We start from the raw sequence: 15,087 nt of genomic DNA on the forward strand, positions 1-15,087 counted from the left end.
CACAAACTCTCTTGTCATCCTTTTCTTCACAGCCTGTCGAGAACGAGGCCGGAGGGTTTTTTGTGTGCCGTGACGTGGTGACCTCTGCGTATCCATCTCATGTCCCTGTCGGGCGTCATCACCAACATCGTTGCTGGTTGGGATGGTGAACCTCTTTCTCACTAGAGTAACACAAAAAACACTAGCAAGTCACCGGACCAACCCTCTGACCTTGGCCTGCATGGTGCGAGCTGACAAGAGACCAAGCGGGCGGCGGGAAAAGAGCCTCTGCGAGGTTCGGTACCATGACAATTGGTTGTGGGTGGCATAAGCGAATCCTCTTGTCCCACCTCCTTGACTGTTCTCGAATGAAACCCTACTTTTTATTTCCTTCGTACCTACCTAGCCAGTGCCTCTCGCCATAAAAGTGGCCGACGTGGCTCTCCCGATGGTCGCGCAGCTCACCGCCTCAAGCAGAATCTCGTTGCATAGGTATGTAGTCTGGAGCTGCTACGCGAGTGATGGATGGTTCATTTGGACGTCTGGTTATTCCTGTTCTTGTTGATTTTGCTTATTTCTTCTCCCGGGGCCCGACTGGGCATCCACGACATGTCTCAGGAGCCGGGTACTGTACCCCAATGATCTGATGGTGAAAACTGCTGTGTTAGAAAGGGAGGGCTTTCTTTTCCCGAATCAGGTGCCGTCGAAGTCTGTTATCTCCTTCGGCATATCCCGGTCCGATGCGGCAAGGCGCTCTGCACAACAGCACACCCCATCAATGCATATCTGGCAGCGGACAGGACATGCGGTAGTACGACATGATTTGAGATTCGTCAACTGCTGTGCTCGCACAAGGAGGGGCACGTGGGTGGGGGTTTCATGAAACGCCATGGGCGCCTCAAAAGACCGACGATGGTCCGCGTCCCAGCTCGAGGCATCATAACAGTGCTCACCGTCGGTCAGGCTGGAACAGGAAATACCCTCCAAGGCCAAAAGATTAGACAGGGACAAGAGTTGAAGAGATCTTATTTCCAGACATACTCCAGCTATGATCAGAAGATTCCCGTTGCCGTTGGTAATAAAGCCCCAGCAAAAACCACAAACTCCGGCCGTACTCCGCTATGAGGGGGCGTCACACTCCATACATGTACATACGCATGCCAAAACATTTGTTGCCAACCCCAATCTCATAAACACGGCAAGCAACCCAAGAACAAATGCTAAAAACGAAAACCTTCGCATAAAACGGCCACCAGCACAGTCAATGCCCTACCATCCTTCGGATGATGGCGAGCTCGGCTGTTCAATCCAAAATCTTTTGCGGTCCAACAACAGTACTACATCCAAGCATCAACCAATCCTCTAAGCAGCAACAGACTCCAGAGTGGCGCCTGTCCCGGCAAGGTTTGTTGGCTTTACTTGCGGGTTCTTCTTGTAGTAGTTATTGATAGCAGACTTGATGGCGTCCTCGGCAAGCATGCTGCAGTGAAGCTTGACTGGTGGAAGGCAAAGCTCCTTGGCAATCTCCGTGTTCTTAACCTTGGACGCTTGATCGAGGGTCATGCCGCGGACGAGCTCGGTAAGGTAACTGGAAGAAGCACTGTGACACGATCAGCATTCATACGCCCACGCCCAATCTCTCATGCTTGTCGTATAGCTTCGCCGGTCCCCAAATTCACCGTCTAAATCGCCGAGATGGGGCTTTTTCCAGCGCCACGGCGCTACCGAAGTGGTCATTCCGGGATCGAGCCGCCTCCACGTCAGCCCATGTTGTAGCCTCATCTCTCGGATTCTCGGACTTGGATGACAACCGAACCCAGAATTTGTTGAAAAGAGGAAGAGGGGTGCTTACATGGCAGAACCACAGCCGAATGTCTTGAACCGAACATCACTGATGACTTGTGTCTCGGGATCGACCTTGATATGCAGACGCATAACGTCACCGCACTGTTCACAAGTCCATAGTTAGAATGCCTCCAGGAAACATTATACCCGCAAGAGACAACATACTGCAGGCGCACCAACTAAGCCCTCACCAACGGACTTGTCCTTCTTGTCTAATGTGCCGACATTTCGGGGACGCGAGTAGTCTGTGACGCAAAGCGACAGCATGTCAGTATTTCCGAGCCGAGCGCGGGAGAGGCAGGAAAAGGGCGATATCGACGTTGTTAATTAGGGAAATACTCACGGTCAATCACCTTTTCGTGGTACTGGCGTGTCGCAGGGCGCGAAACAATCGGGGCGAACTGGCGGGCAACGGGGATGGCAACCGGGCGCAGGGACTGGGCGAGGACACGGCCACCCACGGCGCGGGCTGTTCTGGAAAGCATGATGTTTGTTGTATTGTGTGCCGGGGTTGATTCGGGAGGTGTGATAGGAAGTAGTCGTCGTAGACTTGATATGGAATGGACGGAATATCAGGTGTTATTTGCGTTGATAGAAATCGAGGGTTGAACTGCTTCAAAGAAAATTGATTTGAGGGCGAAAGATGGAAATGCGGGACTTGTCCATGATGAAGGGGCGATTCTCCCGCGGCAGAGTGAAAAAGAGGGTGGCCCAAGCTTGCTTAACAGATAGGTGGCTTATCGCGTTGGATCCTGGTCACAATCTGTTAGTGAGACACCGCCAATTCCATTGCCTGATGCAACCCCAAGCGTCATTCCGACGTCGGCTGCAGCTGTCGAGTGGGGAAGGGCCCACCCCCCCGCGGAGATAAGATGATCAGATTACGGAGACCGAGCCAGCCATGACCATCGAATTGATGGTGGCTATTATAAATCACTTGTTGCTCAGTGAATGCTAGCTTGCCTCCTATGGTTTGGACTTCCTGTTTTCTCGGTAGGCCATCTTACAGAGGATATTCGAATAGCTTACCTTGGTCATGCTACCGTAGAACAGGTAAACGTTGTCAGCCAGAGACGCATGGCGGGGCAGCAACCGCCTTGCTGGGGCTGGTCAGCTGCAGCTTTGATGCCCCGCCACCCCGCGTCTTCACTCGCTGCCTGCTCGTCCACTGTTTGCCTGCCCTGTGTTCCAACACCAGCTTCAGCTCTGCCTCCTTACCCTAGGTAGCTTCATTCGGGCCAGAAGTTCAGTCAGTGATTCCAGTTTGTCTCGACCAGTTGCTTGACCACAACAGTCTACGTCGACAAAGATGGCGTGCCCTCACGTCTCATCAGCCAGTGCGTTCTCCCCTCCTCGATGATGTTGTCTCTTGTGCTGTGATCACTGACCAAGCTCCCTCGACACGTAGACCTCTCCAAGCCAGGGCCATCCGACCCGGTCTACCGCGAGGACTGCACACAATGTTTTGACTCCATCGACGATCCTGCAGGCCTTGACGTCTGCCTCAAATGCTTCAACGGTGGCTGCCCTGGCGACCGCAACCATGCCAAGCTCCACAGCACCTCTCACGGCCATCCTTTGGTCGTTAACATTCGCCGCACCCGCAAGGTGATTGAGCGAGATGAGCCACCGCTCAAGATGTCCAAGCTGGCCATCGCCGCCGAGACGGAAGCCGATCGATACGAGACCAAGACCACGGTGAAATGTCTGGAGTGTGGCCTCGACGAGCTCGACAAAGAGGATCCTGCCATCGGCCCCATCGTAGACAGCGTCATGAAGGCGAACACATTTTCTCAGAAGGAAGAGGTTAAGGCTTGGGAGCAGGAGATGACCAGCTGCGAGCACATTCTGACCTTGCAACAAGATCCACCAAAGCAGATTGAGTCTCAGGATCTAGGCCATTGCTCCAAGTGTGACTTGAAGGAGAACCTTTGGCTGTGTCTACAGTGTGGCGCCCTGGGCTGCGGACGCGCTCAGTTTGGTGGCGTTGGTGGAAACTCCCACGCATTGGCGCACTCTCAAGAAACCGGCCACGGAGTTGCCGTCAAGCTTGGTTCGATCACCCCTGAAGGGACTGCTGACGTCTACTGCTACACATGCGACGAGGAGCGTGTTGACGAGGAACTTGGGGCTCACCTTGCCAACTGGGGCATTCTCCTTTCGGAGCGTCAAAAGACGGAGAAGAGCCTGACCGAGATGCAGATTGAGCAAAACCTTCGATGGGAGTTCTCCATGACAACAGAAGACGGCAAGGAACTGACCCCCCAGTTCGGCCCTGGCTTGACGGGTCTGAAGAACCTGGGAAACAGCTGTTACCTGGCCAGCATTATCCAATGTTTATTTGACATTCCTGCTTTCCAAGAGCGCTATGGTGCAGGTGTCGGACCTCTTCCCGACGTGCTCAACCCTGCCCAAGATCTTGAGACCCAGCTGCGCAAAATCGCGGATGGTTTGCTGTCGGGGCGATACTCCAAACCAGAGTCGGACATCACCGTGTCGGAACACTCGCCCGAGGTTCCTCACCAGAAGGGCCTTCAGCCATCGATGCTCAAGCACCTTATCGGCCGGGGCCATGCCGAGTTTTCCACAATGCGCCAGCAAGACGCGTTTGAGCTGTTGCAACATGTTATCAAACTCATCACCCGGTCTAAGCACCCGTCAGGCCTCCCGGACCCCACCCAGTCAATGCGCTTTGTTCTTGAGCAGCGTCTCCAGTGCCTGAACTGCAAAAAGGTCCGGTACAGCTCCAACGAGCAAGACAGCATCTTTATCGACGTACCACTCGAAAAGCTGCCAGCCGAAGAAGGAGAAGAGCCCAAATACAAGCCAGTCACATTGAAGGAGTGCCTCGACAATCTCACAGCCACAGAGGTGGTTGAACTTGGCTGTACCGCTTGCAGCAACAAGGACGGCTTCTCCAAGCGCACCTTGTTCAAGACCTTCCCCGAGGTGCTCGTGGTCAATGCTCGCAAGATGGCGGTTGTCAACTGGGTCCCTGTAAAAGTAGATGTTCCCGTGCTTGTTGACGATGAGCCCTTTGCCCTGGACAGCTATCTGTCCAAGGGTCAGCAACCGGATGAGGAGGCGCTGCCAGAAGACGAGGCTGCCGCGGCAAGCAACGTTCCGGCATTTGTTCCGAATGCCGAGGCGCTCGCCATGTTGGAAGGCATGGGCTTCCCGCGGGTTCGTTGCGAAAAGGCGCTGCATGCGACCGGTAACTCGGATGCCAACTCAGCTATGGAGTGGCTGTTTGCGCACATGGAGGATCCCGACATCGATGTTCCTGTTTCTCTTGGTGGCGACAGCGGATGTGCCAGCGCGGCGGATCCTGAGAAGCTGGCCATGTTGGAAAGCATGGGACTTGGTGGGCCACGAGCAGTCAAGGCGCTCAAAGAGACCAATGGAGATGTTGAGCGCGCTATTGAGTGGCTTTTCAGCCATCCGGACGACGGTGGTGCGGTGGATGAAGAGGAAGCGGCGGCACCGGCTGACGACAAGAAGGGGGCAGGAAGTGCAGAACTTCCAGCCAACTTTCAGTTGCAGTCTATTGTATGCCACAAGGGCACAAGTATCCATGCCGGGTAAGACTTTCTACCACCGGCTACGTTAATAAAAGTATACTAACCACACGCTTCAGGCATTACGTTGCCTTTATCCGCAAGAAGCTCGGCGAGCAGACCTCGTGGGTGCTGTTCAACGATGAAAAGGTGGTCAAGGTGGAGGATGTGGAGGAGATGAAGCAGTTTGCCTACGTGTACTTCTTCAAGCGGGTTTGAGAATTTGCGAGCGTTTGTCGTAGAGTCGGATTGACAGACGCGACACAGCGATTTGAGGAATACGAGCGGGACCATAGATAGCATGGAGACTTGGACCAGCGAAGCATGAAACGGAATGCTTCTTCTGAAATGGATGCGCAATGATTTGCTGTATCTTGTTCTTTTTGGCTAAAATAAATGTGAGTGTCTGGTTTAGCACAACAACAGAGGTAAATAAATAAAAACAAAGACCATGTTTCCACCTTTCCCAGTACTCCCAACTCCTTGGCATCCCTAATCAGCGCTGGTGGCCAATGCAAAGATAGAATGCACTGCCCCTATGTTTGCCCATGGCAAATCTCACTCCACCAACCGATACGAGACCAGCGTCTCGACCTTGTGGTTTGCCGTGCTGAACCCTCTCAGCTGTACCTTTTCCGCGTCCTTGATCTCCTTGGCATCGCTGTCCCCCCACTCGACGGGCACCTCGCTGTCAGCATCAGCATACACCAGCACGTTGAAGGTGCAATTCCCGCTCAGCTGCGGCAGGAACGTGACGCTCGCAGTGATCTGTCGAAAAATCGCCGCAATTTCCTGTTGGATCTCAGCTTCGGTCTTGTCCTTTTCCTTCTCGGTCGCTGTTGGCCTCTCCTCCCCTGTGTTTTCGTCCCCGATCGGGGTTGATGTTTTTGACTTGGATGATGAGGACGCCTTCTTGAAGATTTGTACATCAAACTGCCACCGCTCCACATGTTCACCGGTGTCTTTGTCCGTGATGACAATAACGAGCTTGGAGATCTTGCCGCCGAGCATCCACTTGTCGAGCTGGGACATGATTTTCTTGATGTAGGACCGGACCTGGTCGTCCGAGGACACGAGCATGTTGAGGCCGTATTTTTTGACAGCGGAGAAGTCTTCGGCAGGATAGACGCCGCGTTGAAAGAGGATAGTATGGATGGAATATTGGAACTGGGTTAGAAGAGACAACGATTAGTTGGGGCACCGCTGGAAGGGGGCATATGCGGGTGGGAGGGGGTCGGCGGCGACGAACAAATTCGGCGACTAGTTTGGCGGAGCCTTTGAGGGAGAGCTTGTGGACTTTGGATTTGTCTCTGTCGCCGCCTGCTCTGGAAGAGGAGGACCTTTTGGGAGGGGCCGACATGATGATGGTTAATGGCTGGTTGTCGCTGTCGTGAGGAAAGTCGATGTCGTTGGTGGTGATGATGGTGCGTTATCTATGGGTATGTGGTGTTGAGGTGGTCGCGGCCAGCTGTGTTTACTTTTGGGTTGTAGAGAACAGCGTTGTCAGGGGTTGCGCGGCCGTTTTTGGCGGGGGAAGCGCGCCGAGATTTAACCGGCTGTCACTGTGGAACCCTACTGCCAGCGCCAACAAAAACGCATGCTTTTCGCTGTAGCTGTAAACCCAAATCACCAAACCAAACAACCTTTATAACAGCTCACAGTCTCTACCCACCCAAAGGATTCAAACAGCATGGCACGTTTTCTTTCTTTGTCCCGTTCCTCTGTTTTGACAGGGGCCCACATTCACAATGAAGCCTTCTGTGAGCCGCCTCACCATTATGTTTGGCATTTTATCTTTAGCATTTTCTTTTTTTGTTATCTCCCTCTGTCTCTCTCATCACTTGGCCCTGTTTGGGTGTGGGACCTGCTTGAATTTCTACCCCTATAATGTCGGACACTCCCTGCCTAGTCATCCATGGACATCTGCTGTGGTCGACACTTGAGCTCCTTCTATTCCGCAAGAGACAAGTTCAAACACAACTCAAAGAGGCTATCCGTCGTCAAAGTCCTACAACACACACATCCCCACTAGAAAATTCTACCAAAAGAAGACGATTCTCTTGATCCAGAGAATTGGCACATTTATCTCTTGAGGCAGAGATATCCTGCAAACAGCTGGATCTTCGATCTCTTACTCGCCGATCCTGACACCCAGATCTGGAAGCTTTCCCTTGTGCTACTGAGCTTTTCCGACTGCGAACCCGAGGAACATTGGGTGTTTGGTCTGTCGGGAATCATTTAGCCCAACCCCCAAGGACTACCTGGATCTAAGACCTTGGGGTTTCGTTCGCCTTCCGGACTGGGGATCTGATGACGAGCCGTTGCAACTCATGTATCTCGACCAAAGCGCTGTTCATGACCGGGTGTTTCTAGAGAGAAGTGACTTTGATGACCCTGCGTTTGTCCAGTTCGTTCCGGAGGGCGCGAAACCAGAAGCCGTCACATCTGCGTCGCCATCCAGTAGCGTTCTTTTGAGTCACACAACCAGTTCTTCCTCGTCAGCTCCCATTACACCAAGTCTTGGTAACTCTGTTCAATCTGTCTCACGCTCTCCCTCCGCCCCAGAAAGTCCAGATAGCCCTCGTCTTAACACATCAGGCCTTTTTGCTCCGCGTCCAACAAGTCCGACTAGTCCCCCATTTCCATCGGATCTGTTCTCTTTTCTTCTGAACAATCTCGCCCGCCTTCGTCAATTAATCTTCGAGACAGCACTTGAACAAAGCTTTACAACTCTTCCATCATTCGTATCCAATCTTTCTGTCTTTCTTCCATCAACTCCTGCCGACCCTATTTCATCCGCCCCCGTTACACCTCCGCCAGCCGGTCCAGTTACTTCTACGCCATCCAGCCTGGATGCTCCTCTTCGATTCTTTATCAAGCTTTTCGCTTCTTCCACATCAAGCCCCACTCCCCCAACACAGTCTTCTTCACCAAGTCACGACAGTCCAGTCGACCCCGCTCCGTTGAGTGTCGATACCCCAAAGCCAAACACCAAGGCTCCAATGCCAGACCCCCCGGGTTCCCCTGACCCAGCTGAAGATGTCACGGTTGATGATTCTCCCCGAGGCAGGTTCTTGCTATCCTTTGTTAGATTGGCAACCTCCTCCATCCGACATAATGGCACTCATCTCCTGTCGGAACTCAAATTCAGGCTGCCGGTCTGTCATACTCTTCATCTACTCACCATCCAACCCGTTTTTGTAGAGTTGGCGTCACGCCTTCTCGACACGGGAAAAGCACTGCTTCCGGAGGCCGCACGCCTCCTCCTTGTATATCCAGGTTGGGAGGTGGTCATAGATTCCGTCAAGATGGTAGAAGAGATCATGGCCGGGCCTCTTGGCTACGCCCTCCTAAGTACGATTCTCCAGGTTTCATGGGGTACGCGGCACTTGAGGCTTCGAAAGCGGCACTATCGAGTCTTGACCACATGGCGAGTATGGTTGGGAGTCATCTTTGTGTGTTATATCCCAGCGTCAAAGGCTGGGAAGGCACAGAGGCGAGGACGCGTTGGGCAGGTCGTGGTGCAACCGGGAACCCGCTTTGGATTAGAGAGATCAGAGCATCGTCTTTTAACAGCTGCGTCTCATGCAGGCACAACTCTGGGCCGTTTCCTTTTCCCCGTGATCCAGAGTGTGCAAGCTACTTTCGATACATTACGGACAGGCACAGGTTTTATACCGACCGAAGAGGGGATGCCCGACCAGAACCCCCCCCTTCCTCCCGGCTTCACCGCAAGGTCAGCTTCATCACATTCGCCCCACCCTCCAATATCATCTCCAAAGGACGCGCAATATCTTGCTACGCACTGGCTTCCTGTCAGGGAGGAGACACTCAGAGTCCTCCGTAAGAGACGGAGCCTCTGGACGAAGACCCGGAGCCGGTCTACCACCCAGGAGTCACCCTCCTCCCCAGTGTATGTTGAGATTCCGAAGAAGACAGTGAATCCAGAGGTGCATGCAGTGGAAATATTCCTAGACATACCGCATGGCATGCCAGGTGAATGGCCATCCCATCACACCCCCTCTCGTAATAGGAGACGCACCCCTCCACCCCCTATCCCAGTCTCGCCTGGCACTGTCAAAGTGAGAATAACCGGTCCAAAGCCGACATCAACATCCGACTACATCATCGCACTTCCTGAGACCCCTCCAGGTCGTGGCCGTCCTCCTCCACCTGACCGTCAGCCCACAAAGCTCAATAGAGAGGCTGGCGAGGAAGCAGGAAAGACGCCAACGTCAACAGGTAATGAGCCACAGAAAGGGAATCGTCATGGTACCGGGGCCCTATCGACACCTCCGCATCTCACACAAACACGTCCGCCCAGCCCCTGGACTGGGCCAGGTTCAAGCACAGAGTGGAATCAAAGCCACTTGACTGCGGATCAAAGGATCGTGCTGCTGAAGTATGTGGCTGGGGGCAGGCCGAGAGTATTTCATGAACTTGTTGGCCCTGGTGAGAGTATTGAAAAGACTGACGACGGAATTGGCAAGGGTACTGGCAAACCTGACGATCCCACGCCACTACCCAACAAGGAGAAAGACCGATTGGACTTGTGCAAACAATGGGACGCCTGGGCTCGTACCTACGAGACACGTGGGGACTTTCCAGCACCACCAGATGATGTACCTGTGTACCGTCAGCAGAACATACCACCAGATACCGAGGGCTTGATCATATGAGCCACTGCGTCTTTTTTGCCAAGATGCTCCTTTTTTCTTTCTTTTCTTTACAAAGACTTCTTCTTTCATGCTACCCAGTTGGATAGATAGTTGTGGTCACGGGTCAGTTGTAATGTTCTCAGGTCAAGTGTGTGGATGGACGAGGCAGGTACCCAACCTCATGTGTTCAAATCAGATTTAGGTACCAGGTAGCTTCTCATGTTTACTTTGCCCCTTGAGTGCCCTGTGAGGGGAGAACTGATTCGTCCCTAAAAACGGGAAGGAACTGAGATCCGGAGTTCGGCTTCATCTTCCCGTTGCTTGTCGCTTCGTCTCACCAGACAACGGTGGAAGAGTGGACTTCTGGCGGTGGTGAGGTGCAGCCGGATATATTGGGTAGGTGGTCATTTCCACAACTTCAAAACAATTTCTTCAGTTGGGGCGATGGTGCCAGGGCACGGCATTATGAATCTAAACTACGCTCAGATAGTGTGGTATACATGACGTTGTTGGCACAGCGATGCTACCGGGACAACTCGGTGCAAAAACAAAAGGAGTATAGTTGGTGAATTGGAAAAGGACGAGTACGGCGCCACATACAACATCAATAGTTCGAGTTCTGTCTCCTTGGTCTTCTCACACTCGGGGGCTTGTTGATTCTTACCACCGTTTGTCCAGGCGCCGAAAGATCAACATATTGCGGCCTGTTATTACGAGTCGTCGCGGGAGGTGTGTCTGGCACGCTGACTGGCGGCGTGGGAGGTGGTGGCATAGGCCATACCATCTGTGCCGGGTTGAGGATGGCGCTCAAAGCACTGGTGGTGCTGACGCTGCTGACGCTGCTGGCTCGGTTCATATGCGCGCCCGATGCTGCGTGGGCTACGTGAAGGCCTCCTCCGGCGTTGGATGGGGGGACGTATTGTGAACTTCCGGGATAGCCTGCTTGAGTAAGGGGGCCTGGTTTGGAAGGAGGAGCTTGGTAGTACTGAGAGCGGACGGGATACGCCGAGGGAAGAGGAGCTGAGCCAAGCACGCTGGCGGGCATGGCAGGTGAGAGGGGAGAGACGGGCGATGGAGTGAAGGCGTTGCTGTTTCTCGTCGACTCTCTGGTGGGTGATGATACCCGGTTGGCGCGCAGGTTGGTGTTCACAGGGTGCAGTGTTGGGGCGTTCGTGGGTTGCTGCATCGGTAGCTGATCCTGCCGTTGAGAGTTACGTCTCGCGGCTCCGGCGGCCGACACGGAGCCACCAGCACCTCCTGCGATTAAGGTCTTGTCCATACCTTCAGCTCCATGAGCGCTGACGGGATAGGAGCTTCCTGGTCTGCCATTGAACTTCTCTACTACCCTTTGAAGGGCCTGTGGCTTTTTCTTGCGAAGGAAAAAAATAAGAAGTGCAACCAGGGTAAGGAGACCAAGCAAGCCAACTTAAAACCGTTAGTCAAGGAACAGCATGATACCAAACTAGATAAACTTACCAACGATACCAGCAATGGCGCCGCCACCCAGCCCACCATTTGTTGACAAACCATTATTGTTAGGCGTCCCCGGTGAGTCAATTGTGCCGTTCGTCGACCCAGGAACGATGTGTCCTCCATTTCCCTCGTTGCCTCCAGATCCTACGCTGCCTCCTGGTCCCAAACCTGAACCTGATCCCGGTCCACCACCCGCTGAACCGCCGAAGCCAGCAGTCGCGCCATCCTGTCCACCTCCTGAAGAACCTTGCCCCCCCGGAAACTGGTCGTCGGGTGTAGGGTCTAGAGGAGCGGACCCCACGAGCGGGACAAGGGTTGGCGATGATGAGTCTTGTTGACCTCCCCCTGCCTGAACCCCGCCTCTATCCGTTGCTGTTGGTGTGCCCTCATTAACTTTATCTGTTGCACCCCCATCCGCCGGTCTCCGTGTCGTTGCCGGCTGCTGCTGTTCTGGTGTTGTTGCTGGGTTGTTTGCTACCGCCTTTGCTGTTGTTGGCGTCGGTGCTGGGGACGACTGAACAGGCGCTGGTGCCGGAGCCGGAGCCGGAGCCGGTACCGGGGTTGGTGTTGGAGAGGTTTTTGGCGTTGGAGCGGGTGTCGGCGAAGGTTTTGAGGTCGTTGTTGGTCTACCATTGAACCATCCTCCTCCTCCTCCTCCACCACCACCACCTTTTGTTGTCCGACTAGAACATCGAGGATCCCATGGATACCATTTGCACCACCAGTCCCAGTTAAACCCTCCTTGCCTTGCACGTAAGTGATTGTGGTGTCCAGCGTGGCTCCCGACGTGATTTCCACCGTGGATATGCATTGCTATGAGTCGTTGACGCGGTCGTCTTTTCTACCTTTTACCATCATCCCTCTTCCAAACAACCGCACTTTGGCCAAAGGAGTGATGCCAAATGTGGACGGTGCTGTTCTACACAACTGCAGCAAACGAGTGAAAGGAGTGTGACGAGCATGACCCAAGTAGGTGGGAAGCAGCCTTGGGATAAGCAGTGAGGGGATGCAGGGCTTTGACTGACAACGCGACGTCGGGTGATATCGGTGCATCAAGCGAGTCCGCCAAGGCCAGAGAGGCTATTCCGAAAGGAGGGCGTGTTGGCTTGGCCTGCATGGCTGCTAGGGTCGGGGTGATAACGGGGGTGTGGTACCCTTGTATCGAGAGCGGTACCTGCAGGACGCTTGGCCTGAAGAGGGAGAGCACTGACAATGGCATTGCACATGTGAGATTGGTGAGATTGACGGGACAGGGTCTGCAGATGCACCGGAAGGGGACAAATGCGCGCAGAGGGCGAGAATGCTGCTGTGAGGCCCGGGAGATGCAGTGAGCATCGCACTCACGTGAAGATCTGTGGGAGATGGACGATAACCAGAGTTCGGATGTGGTGTTTCAGTTCTTGATATCACCCTGTGTTGGCGCAATGGTGGGGATGTGGCGGTCACCTTCACGGCCCATAATCCGAACCACTCCCCGCTACCGAGCTGAGGTAGGAACTAAGCCGTACCGAGCACTAGGTAGTCGATCAGAAAACAGCAAAAAGTGATGGATGACAAAACAACTGGGGTTGCATTTTCTTGATGGTGGGGATTTTGAGACGGTCAATCAACTGAATACAAGGTAGCGCCTATAAAGTGGTAAATACCTAAATGAAACTCTATTTTGTTTTTCATCTACACCATAAGAAGCTATGTCTGGGCAAGTAGTATAAAAGCCAATCTAATGTCACCCCCAACCACATGTTATAAGTTCCTACGTCTTCAAGTCTAGGTCTCCAGCCGATCTCGGTTCTGCCTATTAGAAACCATGCTTTCTCAGGAACTTGACGGTATCTGTCATCAACTGCTCCGCAGTATCATGATACAAGATGAGATGCCCCGTTTCTGGATACACCTTCACATCATACCCCGTCGCCTCTGGAAACTTCCTATACAGATCCCAAGGCTGATGTTTGCAGTACTGCCCGCCACAGAATGTCGAGTCCTCTGTTGAATTTTGTTAGCACGGTGAATCAGTCACGTCGTTCGGAGCAAACTCACGATCTCCGATGCCCAAAAATACAGGGCCTCTGTACTCTGGCGCGTCAACAAGGTGATAGGTAAATGTGATGGCCGCTCCCAGACTGTCGAAGTCTCTCGTCAACCAGTCGTACTCGACAATACCCTCTTCATAGCTCCCCGCAAAGCAGGCAGCCCTCCTTCCTTCCCTGTTGGCCTGGGTCTGGTAGTACGGCTCCAAATGTCCCCACTTCTCGGGGTCAATTTGCTGAGCTGGCCCTTGCAACCCAGCCAGGAAGGCGGGATAGATCCATGTCGCGTCCCAAGAGATGCCATGCAGTACTACAGCGTCAGAATCATCCGGATGCTGTAGGGCAAGGGAGTTCGCAACAATGGCACCGATGCTGAAGCCTACGAGAGCGACTTTGTCCCATTGTCGGTTGCCAACCACGCTTGTCTCCTTGAGTTGTCGAATAACGGAGTGGGCTGTCTCGACGTAGACTTGGGTCTGCGATTCGAGCAATCCGTCGGGAAAGGAACTATTGCCGTTACCTGGGAGGTCGATGGACAGAGTGGGGTAGCCCTCGACTTGCGTCATGCGGCGCACCCAGGAATAGGATTCGGGTTTGTAGGCCACGTCCCACATGTTTTTGTTGAAGGTCGCGCCGTGAATTAAAAGTTGGATCGTGTCTGAGGCGGCCACAGAGCTAGCGGGCTCGCAGTACCGGGCAGAAATGTTGTAAGTGTTGGTCACGAGGACTTGGCGTGTAGCAAGGGCGTAGAGAACCTCGGCCGAATATGCCGAGGTCTCAAAGTCATGGTGAGGGACGGTCGAGGTTACTGGAACGCTGAGACTAAGATCGTGACATGTTGGTTGTTGCAGGGAGCGGATGGCCGAGGCCAGCATCAGAGGAGTGCGGCGCATGGCTGGTGTGAAGTGGGCACGAAAGGGGTTCAGGGGTATTGTGGGTAAGGTTGGTCGTGCTTCAGGGTTAGGGTGGCAGCGGTTGAACAGCAAGTGTCTTCTTCGGCAGTTCTAGCGTGTTTACGGCGCGGGTTTAATACGAGTTGTGCTTTCCATAATTGATTGTACGGGCTGGCATCAACGAGCATTGGACCGGAGTTCTGTGGTGGTTCTATTGATCATCGCATTCCCCTGAACGGGGATAACGAGACCCTGCGGCGGTCTTTACAGGACCCGACACCCTGGGTCAGGGTAAGTCCGACAATTTTGATGTCATGTTGCATACCAGCCGTTGCCGATCCTGCAGGTCCCTCATCCAGCCGCCCTGGGGCAAGACATTCCTCCCTCTCTCACGCACCGAGATGAAAAAACAGGGAGACATGCTGGGCGCCAAGTGTCGGTCTTGATTCTATGCAACCCCCGGGGAACTTGGGAACTTTCCCGCTGAAATGAAAAATTGAGGGGGGGGGGTGGGGGGGAAGGGTCTTCGATGATGCTAACACTAGCTACATGTAGCCAATAGCACAATTTTCGAGCAGCACAGAAAATCGACTCACAGCTCAAATCAAAGGCGCCAAGAGCACATGCTAAACCAGAATTTTGTTTGCTTTAA

The 15,087-nt window shown here is 53.6% G+C and overlaps 6 protein-coding genes across 6 annotated transcripts; 2 read left to right on the plus strand and 4 right to left on the minus strand.

Moving 5' to 3' along the window:
* Nucleotides 1-968: 968 nt before the first annotated feature.
* ISU1 (iron-binding protein) lies at nucleotides 969-2,688 on the minus strand. The gene is made up of 4 exons (XM_062878297.1): nucleotides 2,168-2,688; nucleotides 1,990-2,069; nucleotides 1,832-1,926; nucleotides 969-1,579 (listed from the first exon to the last, which is right to left on the minus strand). Exons 1-4 carry the CDS (start codon nucleotides 2,307-2,309, stop codon nucleotides 1,342-1,344), a joined length of 555 nt encoding a protein of 184 aa, XP_062731701.1. The 5' UTR covers nucleotides 2,310-2,688; the 3' UTR covers nucleotides 969-1,341.
* Nucleotides 2,689-2,745: 57 nt separating this feature from the next.
* Nucleotides 2,746-5,735, plus strand: ubp14 (ubiquitin C-terminal hydrolase Ubp14). The gene is made up of 3 exons (XM_062878298.1): nucleotides 2,746-3,161; nucleotides 3,233-5,405; nucleotides 5,462-5,735. Exons 1-3 carry the CDS (start codon nucleotides 3,134-3,136, stop codon nucleotides 5,598-5,600), a joined length of 2,340 nt encoding a protein of 779 aa, XP_062731702.1. The 5' UTR covers nucleotides 2,746-3,133; the 3' UTR covers nucleotides 5,601-5,735.
* On the minus strand, nucleotides 5,713-6,904 carry MAD2 (Mitotic spindle checkpoint component mad2). The gene is made up of 2 exons (XM_062878299.1): nucleotides 6,631-6,904; nucleotides 5,713-6,548 (listed from the first exon to the last, which is right to left on the minus strand). Exons 1-2 carry the CDS (start codon nucleotides 6,739-6,741, stop codon nucleotides 5,940-5,942), a joined length of 720 nt encoding a protein of 239 aa, XP_062731703.1. The 5' UTR covers nucleotides 6,742-6,904; the 3' UTR covers nucleotides 5,713-5,939.
* Nucleotides 6,905-8,689: 1,785 nt separating this feature from the next.
* QC761_400180 (uncharacterized protein) lies at nucleotides 8,690-10,002 on the plus strand (the record flags this gene model as incomplete). The annotated part of the gene is given in 2 exon segments (XM_062878300.1): nucleotides 8,690-9,931; nucleotides 9,940-10,002. Coding segments are annotated over 2 exon segments (1,305 nt in total).
* A 406-nt stretch (nucleotides 10,003-10,408) lies between these two features.
* QC761_400185 (uncharacterized protein) lies at nucleotides 10,409-12,849 on the minus strand. Its single transcript, XM_062878301.1, has 2 exons — nucleotides 11,516-12,849; nucleotides 10,409-11,464 (listed from the first exon to the last, which is right to left on the minus strand). The coding sequence occupies exons 1-2, from the start codon at nucleotides 12,321-12,323 to the stop codon at nucleotides 10,644-10,646; spliced, it is 1,629 nt and encodes a 542-aa protein (XP_062731705.1). The 5' UTR covers nucleotides 12,324-12,849; the 3' UTR covers nucleotides 10,409-10,643.
* A 261-nt stretch (nucleotides 12,850-13,110) lies between these two features.
* On the minus strand, nucleotides 13,111-14,640 carry QC761_400190 (uncharacterized protein). The gene is made up of 2 exons (XM_062878302.1): nucleotides 13,553-14,640; nucleotides 13,111-13,498 (listed from the first exon to the last, which is right to left on the minus strand). Exons 1-2 carry the CDS (start codon nucleotides 14,433-14,435, stop codon nucleotides 13,311-13,313), a joined length of 1,071 nt encoding a protein of 356 aa, XP_062731706.1. The 5' UTR covers nucleotides 14,436-14,640; the 3' UTR covers nucleotides 13,111-13,310.
* Nucleotides 14,641-15,087: the final 447 nt, after the last annotated feature.

Source organism: Podospora bellae-mahoneyi, chromosome 4, assembly GCF_035222275.1.
Source record: "Podospora bellae-mahoneyi strain CBS 112042 chromosome 4, whole genome shotgun sequence".
NCBI lineage: Eukaryota > Fungi > Ascomycota > Sordariomycetes > Sordariales > Podosporaceae > Podospora > Podospora bellae-mahoneyi.

What these genes read in the sequence shown, in the direction of transcription:
- MAD2 (XM_062878299.1), bottom strand. Translation starts at nt 6,741, where the DNA reads ATGTCGGCCCCTCCCAAAAGGTCCTCCTCTTCCAGAGCAGGCGGCGAC. An exon ending in CCAAACTAGTCGCCGAATTT is followed by an intron (nt 6,549 to 6,630) that starts GTTCGTCGCCGC and finishes CTTCTAACCCAG; the next exon opens with TTCCAATATTCCATCCATAC.
- QC761_400185 (XM_062878301.1), bottom strand. Translation starts at nt 12,323, where the DNA reads ATGCATATCCACGGTGGAAATCACGTCGGGAGCCACGCTGGACACCAC. An exon ending in CGCCATTGCTGGTATCGTTG is followed by an intron (nt 11,465 to 11,515) that starts GTAAGTTTATCT and finishes AACGGTTTTAAG; the next exon opens with TTGGCTTGCTTGGTCTCCTT.
- QC761_400190 (XM_062878302.1), bottom strand. Translation starts at nt 14,435, where the DNA reads ATGCGCCGCACTCCTCTGATGCTGGCCTCGGCCATCCGCTCCCTGCAA. An exon ending in ATTTTTGGGCATCGGAGATC is followed by an intron (nt 13,499 to 13,552) that starts GTGAGTTTGCTC and finishes AAAATTCAACAG; the next exon opens with AGGACTCGACATTCTGTGGC.
- ISU1 (XM_062878297.1), bottom strand. Translation starts at nt 2,309, where the DNA reads ATGCTTTCCAGAACAGCCCGCGCCGTGGGTGGCCGTGTCCTCGCCCAG. An exon ending in CCACGAAAAGGTGATTGACC is followed by an intron (nt 2,070 to 2,167) that starts GTGAGTATTTCC and finishes TTTGCGTCACAG; the next exon opens with ACTACTCGCGTCCCCGAAAT. An exon ending in GCTTAGTTGGTGCGCCTGCA is followed by an intron (nt 1,927 to 1,989) that starts GTATGTTGTCTC and finishes ACTTGTGAACAG; the next exon opens with TGCGGTGACGTTATGCGTCT.
- ubp14 (XM_062878298.1), top strand. Translation starts at nt 3,134, where the DNA reads ATGGCGTGCCCTCACGTCTCATCAGCCA. An exon ending in CCCTCACGTCTCATCAGCCA is followed by an intron (nt 3,162 to 3,232) that starts GTGCGTTCTCCC and finishes CTCGACACGTAG; the next exon opens with ACCTCTCCAAGCCAGGGCCA. An exon ending in GGCACAAGTATCCATGCCGG is followed by an intron (nt 5,406 to 5,461) that starts GTAAGACTTTCT and finishes CACACGCTTCAG; the next exon opens with GCATTACGTTGCCTTTATCC.